Raw genomic sequence first — 20,147 nt, forward strand, 5'->3', positions numbered from 1 at the left:
GGAGCCGGAAACCGCCGCAGGCCCAGGTGGGCGCCGCGTCCCCGTGAACGGCCACCCGCCCCCAAGGCCGCTTTGGCAGGATCGAAGCAGGGACGATTTCAGAAATCCAGCTTTTGATTTTAGAGATGCTGTTTTGAAGGACACCAAAGCCTGCAGAAGAAAAATAAAAACTTCTGGCCTTGCGCGCTTCGCTCTTAGGTTTCCTGGAGCCACTCGAGGGACATCTGGACTTGGGAGAGATCCTCTTCCTGGCTTTCTAGTGCGGTCATGGTTGCGGCTTCTCTGTTGGCCAGGGTAACGCCACCGGCTCGCTCAGAACCCAGCAGAGGCGTCTTTTGAACACAGCTTGCTGCTGGGGTTGAGTTCAGTGTCTCAGCATTGAAGTGATAAGATGAGGCACTAGAATTGTGACTATGTTTTTTTCTTTCGTTTTCTTGTTTAGAGTCGGTTATTCATTGCCCCGGGGTTGGGGGGGGGAATCACGAAATAAAAACTAAAGCATATCTCTGAATTAATTGGATTGACCTATATAAAGTGTGGGGTTTAAGCACAGTACACAGGCTTTTGTCCATTTTCTTGGAATGAAGACTTCCCTGGCCCCATTCAATGTAATGACGTGCCACTATGGAGAACCCTGCAGTTTGGACTCCTTTTTTTCTGAAACAGCTCCCAGAAGAAGCCATAAGTTTTTGAATAAGCAAACCTCTCTTCCTCAGTGCACAGCATTTATCTTTTAAAAGCTGAGTTTGCAAAGTTAAATTCTAACTGGTGGATTTTTGTATGGAAATATTTTATACTAGTTGACCTTACCAACTAGAAACCTAACTACTAACACTAGTCCTGGAGAAGGTGATTATTCACTGTGATGCTGGCAGGAGGTAGCAATATGTGAACAAAACAGGGGTAGAAACTATTTTTTTTATTTTTATTTTTTTATCGGTTTATTTTTCTTTTTAGTTTACCTCCTAAGATCTCTCAGTTCCAGCTGTCAGCATTTGCAGTCCTTGAAAGGTGGTAAACCTTGGCTACTGAAGACTTTATTTGGAGAGCTTCAGTTAAGCGTGACCACCCGGCATCTCGGTTCCAGGAATTCATTGCTTAGCTGAAGGACTCTATGGTCAGTGAAACTGCTCAGAGCAAGGCAGCCTTGTTTAGTCCCTGGACCCAGAAGGCTGCAGGCTGTGGTTATTCTGTGTAGTATTGGTGGACCCCCTCAAATGGCTTTCCAGAAGGGACCCAGCGATGGGAAGTCTCTAGTTTGTGTGGCATCCAGTGTGCTGTTGGAGTGGAGAGGAACACACACAGGAGGACAACAGGGAAGGTCACGCCAGGCCCAGACCTTGAGTAGAGAGTGAATTCTTGTAGGAAAGTGGCATTCCTGGAGGTTGACACCATGAGCAAAGATAAAATGCTTAAAATGAGACTAGTGAAGAGTTCAGCCAGGTTGCCCCCAGTGTGGGGAGAACTGGTCAGACAGGTGCCTGGGGAAAAAGCTCTCTGGTGATCAGCTCATTTTTACTCAAGGTTCTGATGTCTTCCTTTCTTTTTTTTAAGAAAAATGTAAGCAAACATAGAAGCACAGGGAATAGTATAATTTCCATATACCTGTCAAATAGATCACATAATTCTTCTTCTTTTTTTTTTTTTTTTTTTGGGTGAAGCAACTTAAAGTGGTTTATCCCAGACAACATAACAGTTCCCCTCTAAATAGTTCCGTATCCACCTTCAAAAAATGGACATTTTCTTTGTTGTTGTTTTTGTTGTTCAGAGGATAGGAAAAAGAAAAGGGGACACTCTCAAGGGAGAAAGTGGGTTCTCAAGGAGGAGAGGGACAGTGTGCCTCTCCTGCACTCCAGTTTTATTGGGGAGCCCAGAGAAGTTTCCAGAGAGTTGTTCCTGAACAAAGTATACCTCTTGACTTTTTAAATTTTTATTTTTTTGTGTTTTCATACATGTACTTAGGGTAATGATGTTCATCTCATTCCACCATCGTTCCTACCCCCATGCCCCCTAGGGGCCCTTCCCCTCCCTCCCCTATGCCCTATCTAAAGTTCATCTGTTCCTCCCATGCCCCCCCCATCCCCATTATGAATCAGCCTTATATCAGAGAAGACATTCAGCATCTGGTTTTGTAGGATTGGCTTACTTCATTCAGCATTATTTTCTCTAACTCTATCCATTTACCTCTAAATGCCGTGATTTTATTCTCTTTTAATGCTGAGTAATATTCCAATGTGTATATATACCACATTTTCTTTATCCATTCATCTACTGAAGGGTATCTAGATTGGATCCACAATTTAGCTATTGTAAATTGTGCTGCTATAAACATTGATATGGCTGTGTCCCTGTAGTATGCTGTTTTAAAGTCCTTTGTGTATAAACCAAGGAAATGGATAGTTGAATCGAATGGTGGTTCCATTCCCAGTGTTCCAAGGAATCTCCATACTCCTTACAGATTGGTTGCACCAATTTGCAGGCCCACAAGCAATGTAAGAGTGTGCCCTTTTCCCCACATCCTCACCAATGCTTGTTGTTGTTTGTATTCTTAATAGCTGCCGTTCTGACTGGAGTGAGATGAAATCTTAGAGTAGTTTTGATTTGCATTTCTCTAATTTATAGAGATGTTGAATATTTTTTTCATATATTTGTTGATTGTATATCATCTTTTTGAGAAGTATCTGTTCAGTTCCTTGGCTCATTTATTGATTGGGTTGTGTGTGTGTGTGTGTGTGTGTGTTTTTTGTTTTGTTGTTGTTTGTTTGTTTGTTTTGGTGTTAAGTTTTTTGAGTGCTTTATATATCCTAGAGATTAGTACTCTATCTGATGTGCATGTGGTAAAAATTTGCTCCCATTCTGTAGGCCTTGTATTTACCTCACTGATTGCTTCTTTTGCTGAGAAGAAGCTTTTTAGTTTGAATCCATCCCATTTATTGAGTCTTGGTTTCAATTCTTGCACTACAGGAATCTTATTAAGGAAGTTTGGACCTAATCCAACATGATGGGAGATTTGGGCCTACGTTTTCTTCTACTAGCTGCAGGGTCTCTGGTTTAGTTCCTAGGTCCTTGATCACTTTGAGTTGAGTTTCGTGCAAGGTGAGAGAGAGGGGTTTAATTTCATTTTGTTGCATATGGATTTCCAGTTTTCCTGGTACCATTTGTTGAAGAGGCTATCCTTTCTCCAATATATGTTTTTGGTGCCTTTGTCTAATATAAGATAACTGTATTTATGTAGGTTTGTCTCTGTGTCCTCTATTCTGTAACATTGGTTTACAATTCTATTTTGGTGCCAATACCACACTGTTTTTGTTACTATTGCTCTGTAGTATAGTTTAAGTTCTGGTGTCATGATGCCACCTGCTTCACTCTTTCTGCTAAGGATTGCTTTAGCTTTTCTGGGTCTCTTATTTTCCCAAATGAATTTTTCATGATTGCTTTTTCTATTTCTATGAGGAATGTCATTGGAATTTTGATTGGAATTGCATAAAATCTGTATAATGCTTTTGGTAGTATAGTCATTTTGATAATATTAATTCTGCCTATCCAAGAGCAAGGTAGATCTTTCCATCTTCTAAGGTCTTCTTTAATTTCTTTCTTTAGTGTTCTATAGTTTTCACTGTACAGGTCTTTTACTTATTTCATTAAGCTGATTCCCAAGATTTTTTTTTTTTGAGGCTATTGTAAATGGGATAATTTCATTGTTTCTCTTTCAGAATATTTGTCACTGATATACAGAAATGCCTTTGATTTATGGGTGTTGAAAAAATGGACATTTTCTTGTAAAACCATAATAACATTACCACCTAATGAAATTGACAATAATTCCTTAATGTTTTCTAAACCTAGTTCATAGAGAGATTTCCCTGAATGCCTCAAAAATGCTTTTTTTCTTTTTTTGGTACTGGGGTTTGAACCTTGGGGCACTCAGTCACGGAGCAACATCCCTAGTTCTTTTTATTTTTTATTTTGAGACAGGCTGTCACTAAGAGAAATGTACTTTTTACTGTTGGTTTGTGTGAATCATAAGCCAAACAAGGGCCACACGTGGTATTTGTTGATTATCATTTTCATCTAGGGCAGGCAGTTGGCTAGATACTCTCAGCTTTGCAGGCCACGGGGTCTCTGTGTGACTTTCTGTCACGCAGTAGCCATAGCTGATATGTAAGTCAGTGAGTTGGCTGTGTTCAAATAACGTTGCATTTTCAGAGTTGTTTTGCTTTGTTTTAAACTCCCTGGTGGGTTAGACTTACCCATAGGCCATAGTTGGCTGACCCTGGTCTGGAGCAACCTATGGGTTTAATGCTAATGACTTGCTAATGACACTTGGTTTGTTGCCTGTAGAATGCTTTATTTTCTGGGTTTATGTGACTGCTCTTTGTGTAGTATGATTTAACCTGCTCCTCTAGCCCCTGTATTCTTATGAATTGGAAGTTAAATCTAAAGGCTCAATCAGATTCATTGTTACCGTTTCCACCAAGACTACTTCAGAGTGGTTTTAATGTTTTTAAATATAAATTTATCTGACTTTAAAAGATTTAGAGACTCTCATCCTGAAAACTCAGCATTCTTTTTTTATTATTTATTTATTTATTTATTTAAGGTAGTTGTAGATGTACAGAATGCCTTTAATTTTTTTTTTTTAAATGTGATGTTAAGGATCAAAGCCAGTGCTTCACACATGCTAGGCCAGCGCTCTGCCACGGAGCTTCGGCCCCAGCCCCAAAGCTTAAAATAAGCTTTGCCCGATGGCAGTGAATACACTTTTTTCCTTCTCTCCTTACTTATTTGTAGGAGAGATTGTAGCTGTTATTTCTCAGGGAGGTTGAGAGTTTGAACCCTCCTCTAGGTCTGTGTGAACTCCCCTCTATTCCAGGCTTCCTTGGTGCCTTGGGCTGGAGGATCACATATTCCTTCTGAATGGAGACTTTCCTTCCATGGACCAAGCCCAGGGTTTGAGATTGCCTTCCAAGAGGCATTGGGTTTTTTGTTTTAATCCCCTTGAACACTGCATTTTACTCCTTATTTTACCTGACTCTCTCCAGCAGGACTGAGATCCAGAAACTTGGTGCACATGGACCTTTGGGTCTCTGCGTGAGGCAGGCGTGGTCTCCTGTATCCTGGAAGGATTCCAAAGCCAAAAACTTAAGACTCTCAGACTCTCTGTGCTCCTGGATTCCTGGGCCACACAGCTTTGAACAAACTTACAGGTGAGAATTATTTCCTCTTTTCTGGACTATTCGTAACTCCTAAATCCTAGAGGCGCTGAAGCAATATGCTGACAGAGAGTGCACACAGAGCCAGTTGGAATCCCTTGTTTTTTGTTATTTAAGAAAAGTAGGGGGCTGGGGCTGGAGCTCAGTGGTAGAGCACTTGCCTAGCATGCGTGAGGCACTGGGTTCGATCCTCAGCACCATATAAAAATCAACAAATAAAATAAAGGCATTCTATCCATCTATAACTACAAAAAAATTAAAAAAAAAAAAAAGAAAAAGTAGGGGCCAGGGGTGGTGGCACCTATGTATAATCCCAGGGACTCAGGAGGCTGAGGCAGGAGGATCACAAATTTGAAGCCAGCCTCAGCAATTTAGTAAGTTCCTAATTAGCTTAGGAAGACCCTGTCTCAAAATAAAAAAGGAATGTATCTCAGTGATAGAGTGCCCCTGGGTTCAATCCCTAATACTATGGGGAAAAAAAAAAAAAAAAACAGAATAGTAGGAGCGACTGTGTTTATATTCCTTTACCAATTTTTGAATTGAGTTTTGATCTTATTGATTTATAAAAATTCTTTATATATTAATGATACTAATCTTTGGTCATATAGACTATAACTCTTTTCCCTCAATTGTTTTTGTATTTGCTTACAGTTTTTGTGCTCTTCAGAAAATTTTAATTTTGTGTAGTGAAAAATATCAGTCTCCATTTTTTGTTTTGTTTAGCTTGGAAAAGAACTGCCCATTTCAAGATTTTTTAAAATTCTTGTTAATACAGATAAATGAACATGTGATCAGAGCTGGTGTATTATTCGGCTTCACATTACTATAATAAAATACTTGAGGTAATTATTTTATAAAGTAAAAAGATTTATTTTTCCTCACTGTTTTGAAGGTCCAGTCCAAGATCAGACAGACCCACTGCTTTGGGCCTCTGGTGGCTGTGTCCGATAGCATGGCAGAGATCACATGGCAGAACAGACCCTAACTTCATAAGCCAGGGAGTAAAGAGGAAAAGACCAGGGTCCTCTTCTAGGGCATGTGCCCAGTGAACTGAGGACATCCCATAAGGCTGCACTTCCTAGCAGTTCTACCACCTCCCAATGGCATCACCCTGGGGACCAAGCTTCTCACACGTGGAACTTTGGGGGTTGAATATTCAGCATCCCAACCCTACAGCAGAGAACATGTGACTCTGCAAAAGAAGACTCTCTAAGTGGGACGATTTCTACCAGATAATGTCCAAATACACAACCGTTGGCATTAAAATGAGGCCATTGCTGGTAAGGGTTGTGGTTTGGAGATGGGTAGTTGAGGAATCTTTAATTATGTCATTATACTAGTTTTGTATTAAACTTCTCATAATAAACAAGTTTTCTTTATAAAAGAAAGAATGGTAGGGGAGACCCCCTTCATCCCATTTGCTCATATTCCACAGCTATTTGTTAGGCAGTTCTGTGCTACCCTTGATGTCCCATGGTTCCATATGTAGGAGACCTGTAAAAACCAGTCAAAGTTCATAGGAATCCTATAAAATCGCTCCATTTCAGTTTTTATAGGTGTCTTACACCTAGGACCACGAGACATGGTGGTTTAGCATTGGGGTGCGGGGTTCATAAATGCTCATGGTCTTGAACTTAGAGGTTGTACATGGGAGGCAGATATTAATGGGGCAGTGGCTGATTAGGCAGCTACCTTGAGAGTATCTACCTGTCATTCTGCAGGGTGGAGAGTCCATAGCTTCCCACGGCAGTTCTTCTGTCTTAGTGACACTGCGATCATGTCACACTGAGCGGCAGGCCCTGTTGGCCTTGGCTGTTTCTCTTCATAACCATATTAGTGTCAGGTCTTCTATCACAAAGTACCCCACACCGGGAGGCTTAGAACAACAGAAATTTATTCCCTCCCTGTTCACAGAGATTCAAAATCTAAACCCAGGAGTGGGCAGGGCTGCCCTCCCTCCAGAAGCTCTGTGGGGAAATCCCTCCTGCCTCTGCTGGCCAGGGGCGGCTCCCAGTACCCCTTGCTCTTGCTCATGGCTGCCTCGTGCCGGTGTCTGTCCTTCATCACATGGCCCTCTCCCTTCCCATGAGACAACTGGCATTGGACTTCAGGCCCGTCCAGATGCTCCAGGGTAATCTCACCTGCAGTCCTTCTCTTGCCCACAGGTGCAAGGTCCATTGGCCGGGCCAGGGAACATGTGGTTCTGAGGGTCAGGACCTGGACCTTTTGGGGAGCCTTTACTCTCTGCTTCACTCTGCAGTACAGCAGCCACCACTGGGTCAGAGCAGCTCCCCAGACACATTAACACTAGCTTCCCCTGTCCTCGAGGAGTGTCCCCATGTCTGCTCTCCCTCCAGGTGCTGGTGTGCTGAAGCCCTGCAGGCCCCTCAGGCCTCAGCATTGGTAGGAGGGCATCTTAGTCCATTTTGTGCTCTTGTAACCTGAGGCCGGGTAACTTGTAAAGAGTAGAGATTTATTTCTCTCAGTTCTGGAGGCTGGAAGTCCAAGACTGGAGGGGTAGGGGCTGCGTCTGCAGGGCCTTCGTGCTGGCTGTCCCACGGCGGAAGGACAGGAGGGTAAGAGCACCAGAAGGAGAGAAGGGGCGTGCACTGCTCATCTTCTCGGGAGCAGAGCACTCTGCTGGTGTGTCTGCCGCTGCAGCTCTTTTACCTGTTTAAGGGTGTGATCATGTCCCTCAGGGGATGGGTGAATTTTGCATGTTAAAACCCAGGGCTGCGGGACTGGGAACTCTGATTTAATAAGCCTGTGCCTTCCTCATTTCATCATTTTAGGAAATAATCACAGCTGCCTGCCTTGATTTTGGTTTCTGTGAAGTTAGGTACCGTTGATGAAGCCTGATACAAACTCACTAGTGGGAGTCAGACAGACCACCTGATAAATGAATAGAGAACTGTTTGACCATATTCCCAGGAGTAGTTGAAAAGTCCAGGTCACTGTCAGTGTGACAGTTAAGTGAGGAGTCACGACCAGCAAGCTCTTAGAGCAGAAGCCAGATTTTCAGGTGAGCCAGGTGTGCAGGTCCCTGGGCCTAAGTCAGGTGTGACACACTCTGGATCTGCTGACTGCAAGAACCTTCCAGAAGCTCAGTTACATGCTGCTTCTTACTAGCTTCTCTAGTCTCCATTGTCACTTTCCATCTGTGCTGACTAGCAAATTGAACACACATTTCGAATTCCATTGGCCCAGGTGTCAATATACAGGTTGAACATCTCTAACCCAGAAATCAGAAATGTTCCAAAACCTGAAAATTTTTGAGTGATAAAGTATCAGATTTCAGAGCATTTTGGATTTCAGATTTACAGATCAGGAATGCTCACCCCATGCAAATTTCCCCAAATCTGAAAAACCGTGAAATCTGAGACACTTCTGGACCTGTGGGTTCCAGATAAGGGATATGCAACCTGCAGTGGTGGCATAAGCGAGTGTTTTCTCATGTAACTTCTGAAGAATGTCTGTAACAAAGTCACCCGTGACAAACTGGTGTCTAGAGTAGTTTACCACTGGCATTGCTTGGGATTAGAATCCCCAGTAGAAAAGAGCAGGTTTTTGGGCTGGGGATGTGGCTCAAGCGGTTGCTCGCTCGCCTGGCATGCGTGCGGCCCAGGTTCGATCCTCAGCACCACATACAAACAAAGATGTTGTGTCTGCCGAAAACTAAAAAATAAATATTAAAAAATTCTCTCTCTCTTAAAAAAAAAAAAGAAAAGAGCAGGTTTTATGTTCAAAAATTTCTCTGTGGCCTCGTAAGTTCCAGTATCTCTTTACCAGTGAATGGTTTTCAAGGTCAACTTTGTGATCCAGGCTCCCTTAGAAAACAGCTATTTCCTCTTCCAGTCTTTCTGATACTTTAGTTGTGCCCATGTAAATGATGAACCCCTGATGAAGAAAGACCAGGGAAATATCATTCCTGTCTTTCATGCTTAACAATGAGGTTGCTCCTGCAGAGACTCCTCCAGGTAGGGGACCCTCCTCCTCCTCCTTCTCCTCCTCTTCCTTCTCCTCTTCTTCCTTCTCCTCCTCTTCCTTCTGCTCCTTCTTCTTCCTCCTCACCCCCACCCCTCTCTCTGTCTTTTATTAAGATCATTGCCCAGACCTTACAAGTGGAGTGTAAAACTTCTCCTGCACCAGCCACGAGCATCAGGGACCACCCCGACTCAGTTTTACTGTTAGCTTCTGGAGAATCTTGAAGCAAATCCTATAAATCACGTCATTTCATCCCCAAATATTGCAGTAGGAATTTTGTTTAAAAGATTCTTTTCTTACATAACTAAAATCCTAATTATTGAGCAAAAACTCCATAATATCTAATACTATATTTTGTAGTTCCTTGATTTTATAAGAGCAAAGTCTGTGCGGCAGCGCGTTCTGGTTGGAGTTGGTGAGAGCCATTCCTCATACTCACTTCTACACCTCATGAACCTTTTAATAGTAAATGTGTGTCAAGCACTGATTCAATTCAATTCTGAGTGCTCTTATTCTACCTTTTACTTAATTTCAAAGTAGTTGTGTGAATAATATGTGAATATATTATTTAAATGTATATATGGTGAAATCGACTTTTTTGTGCAGTTCTGAGGTTTTAAAATGTGGTGGTTCTTGTAACCATCATCACAATCCAGCTCCCCAGAGCACTTCCATCACCAGAACATCCAGAAGACTCCCTCCTGCTGCCCTTCCTAGTCAGGCCTCCCTGGTGACCAGTCATCTCTTCCCCATCCTTAAAAGTTCTGCCTTCTCCCAAATGTCATGAAAATGGAATTTGCAGCATAGAACCTCTGAGACTGGCTTCTGTCACTGAGACAGTGCCTTTGCCCCTCATCCGTGCAGGCATCCTTTTTTGATGTCGTGGTCTGGACGTCCAAAGTATGTCCATCCACTGTGGGAGGGCATCTGGATTATTTCAGCCTCTGGTGATTATGAAGAGAGCTGCTGTAAACGTATGTATGTAGGGTTTTGTTTGAAGAAAACTTCATCTCTCTAGAGTGAATCCCTAGGAGCACAATTGCTGGTAGGTGATACGATACTTATAAGACACTGCTAGACTTAATTATATAGGAAACTTTCCAGAGTGGCTCTACCCCTTTGTGTTCCCACTAGCAATGTGAGGGAGTTCCAGTTGCTCCACATCCTTGTCAGCACTTCATATGATCAGGTTTGGGTTTGGTTTGGGGTTTTTTTGTTTGATTGTTTGTTGTTTTATTTTGAGCCATCCTAATAGATGTGTGTTTTTTTTTTCTTTTTTCATCTGTTAATTATCTGATTTCAGGTTTTTGAGATTATAAAAGAATATATTTAATCTTGAATAAATGAGAGCATTAAATTTATTTTAAATACTCGTTATAAAAATAAGTATTTGATTTTTCTGATGATTTTCTACATTTAGATATGGCAAATATTCTATATTGAAAAATCGATTAAAACCAGAATGTTTTACAGACTGGAGTCTCTTAAATCTCACCCATTGAGAGATGGAGCTTGGCAGAGGAGTGTGAATGTTAATATCTGGGTGTGAATTTTTCAGTGATCAGTTCATCACAGGCCCCTGTGAGTATCTTGTAGCTATTTTTAGTGCTAGTGGCCAATGGTACTATGTTTGTTTGTTTTTGCCACCGGTTTCATGCTGGATTAGGTCGATGGGTGAATACTTAATTACCTGACAGCAAATTGGATGCACATGGAGAGTCATTCATTGATGTCTTTTAACTGTAGTGAACACTGTCATGGTTTGAAACAATGGACCTCTCCATGTTTCTGAAAGTCAGAGCTTGCCTTTGACCACCTCTTTCCTTGTGAAGCCATGGCCAGCACAAGGAAGGAGACCCTTTGACTTTCCCTATCCTGTGCCTCCCTCTTCAGGTGATTCAGGGACTGGTCACTGGTCACGCTTGCTTCAAAGTGTGGAGCTGATGCCTAAGTTAATTCCTGAACTGCATTGTTTGTGGTTTTTGTTTTGCTGTTGTTTGTTTTGCAGTACTGGGGATGGACCCAGGGCCTCATGCATACCAGACAAGTGTTCTACCAGTGAGCCACATCCCAGCCCTCAGAATGCACTGTTAATGTCAGTCCTCAGTCATCGCTCCTTCCACCAGATGAGACTGAAAGTCTTCAGACACACAGGGTCATTGCTGAAGGAGGCCTTGTCTGTCCTTTCATGCCTCACCCATTAGCTTCTATGGTTCAGGCTTCTAGTTGGTGGTTCTGTTTTAAACCCAGGGGTTGGAGGGTTCTGTTAACTACCTGGAAGAACAGTGGTGTGGAGGTTTTTCTCTGGGACTTGATTCTCCCTCTTTTGCTTCCAAAATGCCACTGGAAAGTCAGACCTATTGACATACCTTCCTTTCTAACTGAGGGATTTTAGAAAGAAAAAAGCTGAGCTAACACAGGAAGGAAGATCGGGGGCAGAAAGCCAGTGGGTTTTTGAGGTTGTTGTGGTTGGAAGCCTTAGAACCTAGAACTAGGAAGATTTGGTTCAAAGTGTTGAAGAAATGGGATAGACTTCTGTAGTCAAGTAACTTTTGGTTAAAAACTAACATTAATTGACCCTCCCATCAATTAGGGCTAGGAAATGTCAGAAGTAATGAAGGATTAGTAAAGATCTTACCTCCAATGGACTTAAGTCTTTGTTTTGCTTGAAGTTATTTATTTTGGTACTGGGGATTTAAACCAGTGACTCTTAATCACTGAGCCACATCCCCAACCCTTTTTATTTTTTATTTCGAGACAGGGTCTCACTAAGTTGCTTAGAGCTTCACTAAGTTTGCTGAGATTGGCCTTGAACTTGCAATCCTCCTGTCTCAGCCTCCCTGGTTGCTGGGATTGCAGGTGTGTGCCACCACACCCGGCTTAAAATTATTTTTTAATCATCTTTAAATGATATGCTGTTGAAATTATTTTAATGCAGTTATATATATGTGCATATATATCTGGGTGAGGATGAGAGGAAGGGACAATGGAAATGCATGTGGCCTTTAGTCCAGGGGTTTTAGAATACCAGCCTAATACCCCTGCTGCCCCCTGGTGGCAGTGTATTAAACAGTGCAGTTCACAAGCAAGCATAACCCAGCCCATTGACTTTCCTGTCCCAAGAATCCTAGGGCAGCCTAGGAGACAGTTTTTCTTTCCACTCTCATGATGACTACTTGGGTGATTTCTGATAAATCATTTAGTTTAAAGTCCATATTTCACTTTCTTCAGCTTTAACATGTAATTTCTAAAGTTTCTTCCAGCTTTAATGTCTTTTAATTCTCTGACGATGTTCACAAATATTGTGTGGTAGAGATGTGTCAAGTTTCATTTTTTTCCCTTGGAATCTATACCCTAATTCCAGGTAGTTATTCAAGAAGGCAGGTTCTAGAATACTTCCTGAAACGTGATGGGATTCAGCTATTGGCTGGAAACTGCATGGATCTGTAGCAGCACAGTCCACATGATTCATACGATGACCCTGCATCATTATTAAAAGTTTAAAGTTACATCATTCAGAAAACTTAATTTTTAATAGTGGAAAAATGCATAATAAAATTTACCATCTTGGCCAATTTTAAGTGACAGTTCAGTAGTGTTAAGTATCTTCACATCATCGGGCCATCTTTGCTGTTATTCAGTTCTAGAACTTTTTCATTTTGCAGAACTGAAGGTCTGTACAATAACTCTTCATTCCCTTCTTCCCCCAGCCCCTGGTAACTACCATTCCATCTTCTGTCTCTGTAAATCTATTCAAGATACTTCATATGAGTAAAATCATGTTCTGTTTGTCCATTTTGACTGGCTTATTTCACTTAACATAATGTCCTCACAGTGTATTCATATTGTACTAGAGTTTCTTTGGGTGGCTTCCATTGCTTGGCTATTGTGAACGCTGCTGCTGGAAACATGGAAGCCACGCCATTTTCAGTGTGCCATGTTGTACCATGTTTATCAGTGCAGAGAAGAGTCTATGTGATTTTTAAGAACATTAATCAACCACACTAGGTAATTGGTATATGCATTTTTGTATGGATATGTAATTTTAAAAGGAACTAGGACTGGGAGTGTAGCTCAGTGGTAGGGCAGGGCACTTGCCTGGCATGTGAGAGGCCCTGAGTTCAATCCTCAGCATTGCAAAAAACAAAAAGTTTAACAGGAATATTTATCAGATACAGCTGTATGCTAGGCTCTGTATCTGTGATGCAGGCTAGTACCCATCCCTTCTAATTCTGTGGTTTACCCTTCTCTCAGAAGGAGACTGATAGTTCTTAAAATCACCTGAAAGCCAGAATTTGCCTATACATTATCTCCATCCATTAGTCCTCAAGGTGGGCATTATTCGTTCTGGTTTTCAGTGCTGTAACTGATGTTCAGAGAGACGAAAATCCTTGAACAAGGGCACACAGCTAAAAGATGGCAGGGCGAGGCTGACAGGGAAGTGTGGCCCACCTACTGCAAAAGCATGTGTTCTTGTGCCTGCACTGGCTCCTGCTTCCAGGAATGACACCAAACAGCAACCATCTGAAAACAATATCACAAAATTGCAGTGTTTATGATGAATAACTCAGAGAAACTTTCATAATGTCTTTGTATTAAATATCAACCCTTTGCCTGTTGCTTGCAGAGAGAGCATTGTAGATGAGTTCATCTGAGACGCATCTCCAAGGCTTGCTTCTGGAGGATTTTGCAGAATAAATCTCCCTGCTTTCAAAGGGTGGTCCTCATGTGCTGATCCCTGTGTTTCCGAGGTTCCCCTCCACTGCGTCAATATTTTCCCTTACTTCCCTTTGGTCTGTCAGGGAGCTAAGACCAGTGTCATTGCACTTTGCCCTCTGTCTCTATAATGCCATGGTGTTTGGGCCTCGAGCTCTGCAGTTGCTCTGCCCCTGTGTTTCACGTAGGTGAGGAAAGGGCTATAGACTGTCCTCAGAGGGGGATTTTCTTGGACACTCTGCAAGCTCCCGAGGAGACCCAGCACAACTTTCCCTCACGGGCACTTTCACATGAACAAAGAAGTAGTGATATAGCATCTGAGCAGCCGTTGAAGCCTTTCTAAGAGTTTCTGGGCAATCAGTGACATTTCTTGGGACTTTAGAAACCTAGAGATGGGTGAGGAACTTCCAGAGACTTCCAGAGGCCCAGCTGCCTGCACGTCCAGCTCAGAGCACTGGAGCCCAGACCTGTTGTGCTGGTGACACCAGGTGCTCAAAGCAAACCACATCACGTGTTCTGCATTCTTTGAGTGGTCCTTCTTGTTGCTTAATGTTTGTCAACTTAGAAGCATAAGAGTAAAAACATATGCTCTTAAAATGTGTACTCCGCCTTCTCCAGGAAACAGTCTCAGAGTTACATAAAATGATGGTATATTTAAAGGGCTAACATGTATTAACTTGGAAAGGGCTAACTTTTAATTCTGAAGGTGTGTGTGGGGCGGGGGGATAGTGAGGATTGAACCCAGGGGACTATACCACTCAGCTACATTCCCAGCACTTTTAATTTTGAGACAGGGCCTCATTAAATTGCAGAAGCTGGCTTCAAACTTGCAATCCTCCTGCCTCAACCTCCTGAGTCTCTGGAATTACAAGTGTGTATCACTGTACTGGGCTTCATATTTATTTTTACATATTTTTAAATAATTTGCATGCTTGAAGTGTATCTTCTAAAAAATATAGGTTTAGAAATGTTAAATCTTTGATACTAGGAAAAGGTGCTTTTTGGTTCATTGAACTTTCCACATAGATGAAGGTTAAGCAGAAGTCTTTTCTGGAAAGTCCTATGACAATGAGTTAGTGTGCCCTCTCTGTTTCTACAGTACGCAGAGCTTGAAACCCCTTTAATCAAGAAGGTGGTAATTCAAAAGCATAAATATAAAATGAAACTGCCCCTCCCACCACCAGTGGCTCCCCCCCTTGGATAAGCTTGAGCTGCAGGACAGTGGTCAAGTCCATGGCCTCAGTGGGCACTAGTAGCCCTTGTCCAGCACTGTACCTGCCACAGTGAACTCAGAGTGACCTCTGCAGTCAGTGTGGTGTGCACGTGTGGAACAAACGGTGAGCTGTAACCCTGGATAGCCCGCCTTCCTGTTGGTGAAGGGAATTTTAAACTAAATATTGGAAACTATTTTGTCAAGTCTTTGTGATCCAAATAGAAAAAAGAAATTGGCTAATTGGGAATTCCAAGAACCAGATGACCAGCATCTGGTTTTCTCTATACATGTTGCTCTCTGAGCAGGGTGAGAGGGTCACTGTGTGCCACCTGCTCTTAAGTAGAACACTTGTCTCACATGTGCAAGGCCATGGGTTTGATTCCAGCATCACAAAAAGAAAGGAGAAAAACACAAAAGGAGAAAAATAACTGAAATTGAATGAATGGGGGCTCTGGAAGTTACAAAAAGATTAGGAATGCGAGCCTGTGAGTGTGTCAGGAGCATGGGCTTGGGCAAGGATTCCAGGGGTGGGAGATGAGTTTATTGGGGTCTTAAATGGCCAGATAAGGAGAGATAGGGACGTCCTGTGTGTCACTGGGAGCCACTGGGCTCTGCTTCTGGAAGACCACCGTGGCTTCGAGGAGGTTTGGATGGGAAACTCAGAGCGTAAAGCAGAATAGCTTGTAACTGCTGGGGTCGGGTGACATGAGCTCTCCAGCCTGGACGTTGCCAATAATGTTTGTGAGAGAAACTGGAGAGGAACTGGCTGGAGAGGAAGGTGGGAGACCAGAAGCCGAGTGTGAGTGGCAGGTCCAGGGCTGTTGGGCAGGCCCAGGCCTGGGCAGTGGGTGGAGGCTACCAGGAGCTGATGTTCCCAAACAGGGTGGGACAGAGGTGGGCTTCATCTGCACTATTTCTTGCCAACATGGCTTAGGCTGGGCCATCACAACACAGTTCTTTGACAGGGGCTTAAACAGCACAAGTCTATTTTTTCTCGGTTCTGGAGGCTGGAATTCTGAGACCAAAGCATGACAGGGTTGGTTTCTTCAGAGGCCTCCCTCCTTGGCTTGCCAGTGCCCCATTCTGTGTGTGTCTGTGTCCTAATCTCCTCTTCGGGGGGTCACTGGCCCTGCTGGACCAGAGCTCACTCTCATGACCTCATTTTAACTTAATCGTCTCACCTCCAGACACAGTGCAGATATGGTGGGGACCCAAGTCAGCCCACGACAGCCACGGACTTCGGGTTTACCCAAGTCGGCCGTGTGTGCTTTGCAGTTCCAGGTGAGTGTTTCAGCTGGGGGCACAGGGCAGGTGCTTGGCAGCGCTTGTTTCTGAGAAAGGAAGAGTTTGAACTCGGAGACAGATCCCCAAGGGCAGGTCCTAGCCCTGCTACTTACCAGCCATGGGCCTTGGGGAGGGTCTGTGTGCTGTTTCCTCCTAGGTCCCAGCAGGGTCAGGTCAGTCGATGCAGGAGGTTTCACTTGGCAGTGGCAGGTGCTCTGAAGAGCAGGTCAGGATGACACTGACACAGGCTCAGAGAGGACGGAGCTGCTGGGGGAAAGAGGGTTTTCTGTGCGAAGTTAACACAGGTGCATGGGCAGGGCGACGGACACGCAGCCTCGCCACACTTGACTGTGCAGAACGGCTGGGGTGCTCTCTGTCAAGGCCACACAGGCGGTGGGCAGATATGTCATTTCGTAGGACGCAGGATACAGTTTCACAGAGATTTGCGCCTGCTCCCAATCACCCAGCCTTAAGCTGGAGCTTGCCCGGTCGGCAAGATGAGAGCTTCTGTCCCCTTCTCAGAGCCATCCAAAGGGGGGCTAAGTGAGGCCCCCCCAGGAGCCTCCCTAAATCCAGTCCCTTAGAATCCCACTCTGGCAGAAGGTCTGCAGAAGGTCTAGGTCCGAGGCTCTGTGTCCAGCACCCTCTCCAAGCAGGGAGACTCTGGGGAGTAGCCGTTGGGCAGAATCAATGTTTTTCTAGTGGTTTCTCTCATTCAGAACAACTCCTGCTGAGAGCCATAGCCAAGTAGGAATGACGCATGGCAATTTCCTTGTCAGCCTACCCAATGTTGCCTAGAGGGAGGACTCTCCATTGTGGAAATGGGCTTGCCTTGTACCCAGGTCATTTGCAGTGACATTGCATGAATGTTTGAGAAAGGTGACCCTGCTCAAGGACCAGGGCGGATCCGGGTTTAGGGCGGTTCCAGGTTTAGGGTGTGGATCCTGCTGGGAATAGGATGGTTCCAGGTTTAAGGTGGATCCTGCTGGGAATAGGGCATATCCTGCTGCCTCAGGCGCCCGCTCCTTGAGTTCCCGTTGAGAGTATTTGGTATGCAGAGCCCGGTGGAGGGTGTAGATTTTCCCAGAACGTGCGTGTAGAGTGCCGGTGAGAGTTTGGGAATAAAGAGTTGCTGTTGGAATCTACAAGTTTTTGTGGTGGCTCGGTTATTTTGTGCCCAGCCAGACTGCGGCAAACTCCATCTGCTGGGCCTGCACAGCCAGGCACCCATGCACCCGTGCACCCTCAGGGGATGTGCAGCCCTCCTCTGTGAGGTGCCAGGCATCACAGCACAGGCAGAAACCGAGGCTCAGAGGTCTGTCCATTTGCCAAGGCCCAGAGCCCAGGCTCCTCTCAGGGCAGTGGAGGGCCCCAGCCCAGCCCAGCTCTTCTGAGCAAGGGAATATTTTCTGCAGGGAGGGCTTTTCTTCTGAGGTGGTATTATGTGGCCTTCAGAGATGCCCACTGCTGCCATCTTTGACCTGCTCCACACACTTCAAAATCTCATCATTTCTGGGTTAATAGCACCAGCAAAGACAAAGGCCACATGTCTCAGCAGAGTCCTTCTTGGTAAGACCCAGTTCTAAAATGGGTCTAGAACTTGGGCAATGAACCAAGAGGCAGAACTTCCCTGGCCATTTATATTCATGATGGTCAGAGTAAGCAGCTCTCCAGGGCAGCTCTTAACTAGTGTGGAAATCCTGCTTCTGCCAGAAGAAGATGTAACCAAAAGGCAATGTAAAACAAAGTGCAAGGAAGTTTTGGGATGATTAATGGAAAAGTCACGGGAGCAGTGTAACAGTGAACCTGAACCCAGAGGTTGAAGTGTCCTGGATAGTTAGTGTTTAATGAGACTCAGGCAAGGGTTGCCAGAGCTCCCCTGAGATGGGCAGGGGTACACTGTGATGAAATGAGACCCCACTCCCTCCCTGAGCCCTGAAGGAGAGGGGGAAGTGCAGCCTGGATTGTCAGAGATGCTCCTGATTTCAAAGGTTCTGACCTACTTTGCCACACATATCAGTGTGGTTAGATCACATGCTCTGGCTCTTAGAAAATAACTCCATTGTGCTGTAGGACACTGTGTCCTAGGAACACACAAAAAAGCACCTTGGCCAAGAGTCTAGGAAAACAAAGATTATGTGAAGACATGGAGCGTCTCTCACAAAGCCCCAGGCGGCTGAAGGGACTCCTGGGGTCAAGTGATATAAGAGTCCTCAGCCTGGAGGGGTCAGTAGGTGAAAACAATAGAAGCAAGTGTTTGTCCAGCAGGCCGCATGTGCCTGAGACCAAACCAGGGCTGACTCCCCCAGATCCCCACTGGGACGGCAGGGGAAGTGGCTTGGAGCCACACAGCCGCAGGGCACGGGGCTGGACCTGGAGCTCAGGGCTGTGGATCATGTCGTCTAGAAATAGAGGGGAGCTAAGCTCCCAGGACAGAGAACTGGGACGAGAGAACAGAGAGCCCCAGCCCCAGCCCTTCAAACTGGATAGAAGAGGCCTGGGTGAGCCTGTGTGGCCAAGAGAAGGCCTGAGACTGGCACTAACATGACCCCAGGTAACCCAAGGTGGGAGGAAGATGACTGCGTTCCAGAGCTGGCCTTTTTTCTTCAGATACATTGTCTCTGTTAATGACATGCAATGAAATCCACCATCAACTACAGGTCCAGTGGTTTCTTCTTTAAGCTCAGCGAATGTTGACAAGTGTATATGTACTCATGCAAGTCAAGGCCCAGGACAGCTCTGTCACCCAAACCTTCCTCCAGCCCCTTTGCAGCCAGTCTTCTTTCCTGTGTATCCAGCCCCGCAGCCACTCCTGTTTTCTGTCCCTGTCTTGTGCCTTCTCTTCCACACAGTATTCAGTCTTGGGTGTCTGGTGTCTCTCATTCGGTGTGTTCCCTGAAATTTATCCAGGGTCTTGTATCTCTGTGCCTTGATTGGTTCACGCAGTCTCCAGGTGATGGGCCTCTGGATTGGTTCCAGTTATTGGCCGCTATGAACAGAAGAGCTGTAAACATTCACAGACAGGTTTTTATGTAGATGTATCAGCCTGTTTATCTGGAGTATTTAAAAAAAATTTTTTTTTAGTTGTAGGTGGACACAATACCTTTATTTTATTTATTTATATGTGGTGCTGAGGATCAAATCCAGTGCCTCACACATGCTAGGCGAGCGTCTTACTGCTGAGCTACAACCCCAGCCCAATCTTGGATATTTTCATTCCCCAAAGTGAGCTTGCAAATGTATGTTTAACTCTATAAAAATCTGTCAAACTATTTTCCAAAGTTGTTTCAAATGTCTGAGAGTTTCAGTTATACTACATCCTTGCCAACACTTGATGCTAGTATTTTTCAGTTTTAGCCATAGTAGTACGTATGTAATGGCAGCATTGTGATTTTTTTTTTTTTTTGCTTTTCCTTAATGACTACTAGTTGTGTCTTTTCATGTGCTTACTTGAGATTCATTCATCTTTGGTAAAACATCTGTTCATGCCATCTTTTGTCTGTTATTACTTAGGTTATTTTCTTCTTCTTGAGTCATGGGAGTTCTTTTTGCATTCTGGATAGAAGTCCTTTACCAGATATAAGTTTTGCAGATATTTCCTTCTAGTCTGCATTTGCCTTTTTATTTACTTGTCTTCAGAAGTTTTAAAATTTCATGTTATCAAACTTACTGTTTTTAAAATGTTTTTTTGTGTTCTAGCAAAAGATTTCCTTTCTAAAAGTTTTAGCTGTTACGTT

The 20,147-nt window shown here is 44.1% G+C and overlaps 1 protein-coding gene across 16 annotated transcripts in view; it reads left to right on the plus strand.

Moving 5' to 3' along the window:
- Ggact (gamma-glutamylamine cyclotransferase) overlaps nt 1-20,147 on the plus strand; it is a 67,536-nt gene continuing 47,389 nt past the window's right edge. For 8 of the 16 annotated variants that reach the window (XR_007346667.1, XR_007346669.1, XR_007346666.1 and 5 more), the window contains exons 1-2: nt 33-294; nt 5,043-5,207. Coding sequence is in view for 4 of the 16 variants with exons in the window: in XM_048800666.1 (XP_048656623.1) it covers nt 16,327-16,407 (81 nt within the window). In the remaining 12 variants the exon portion in view is untranslated. Of the gene's footprint in view, nt 363-957; nt 1,118-5,042; nt 5,208-16,313; nt 16,408-20,147 lie in introns of all 16 variants that reach the window. The other 8 variants (XM_048800673.1, XM_048800670.1, XM_048800666.1 and 5 more) reach the window with 7 other exon arrangements.

The sequence above is a fragment of the Marmota marmota genome, unplaced genomic scaffold (assembly GCF_001458135.2).
Source record: "Marmota marmota marmota unplaced genomic scaffold, marMar, whole genome shotgun sequence".
Lineage (NCBI taxonomy): Eukaryota > Metazoa > Chordata > Mammalia > Rodentia > Sciuridae > Marmota > Marmota marmota.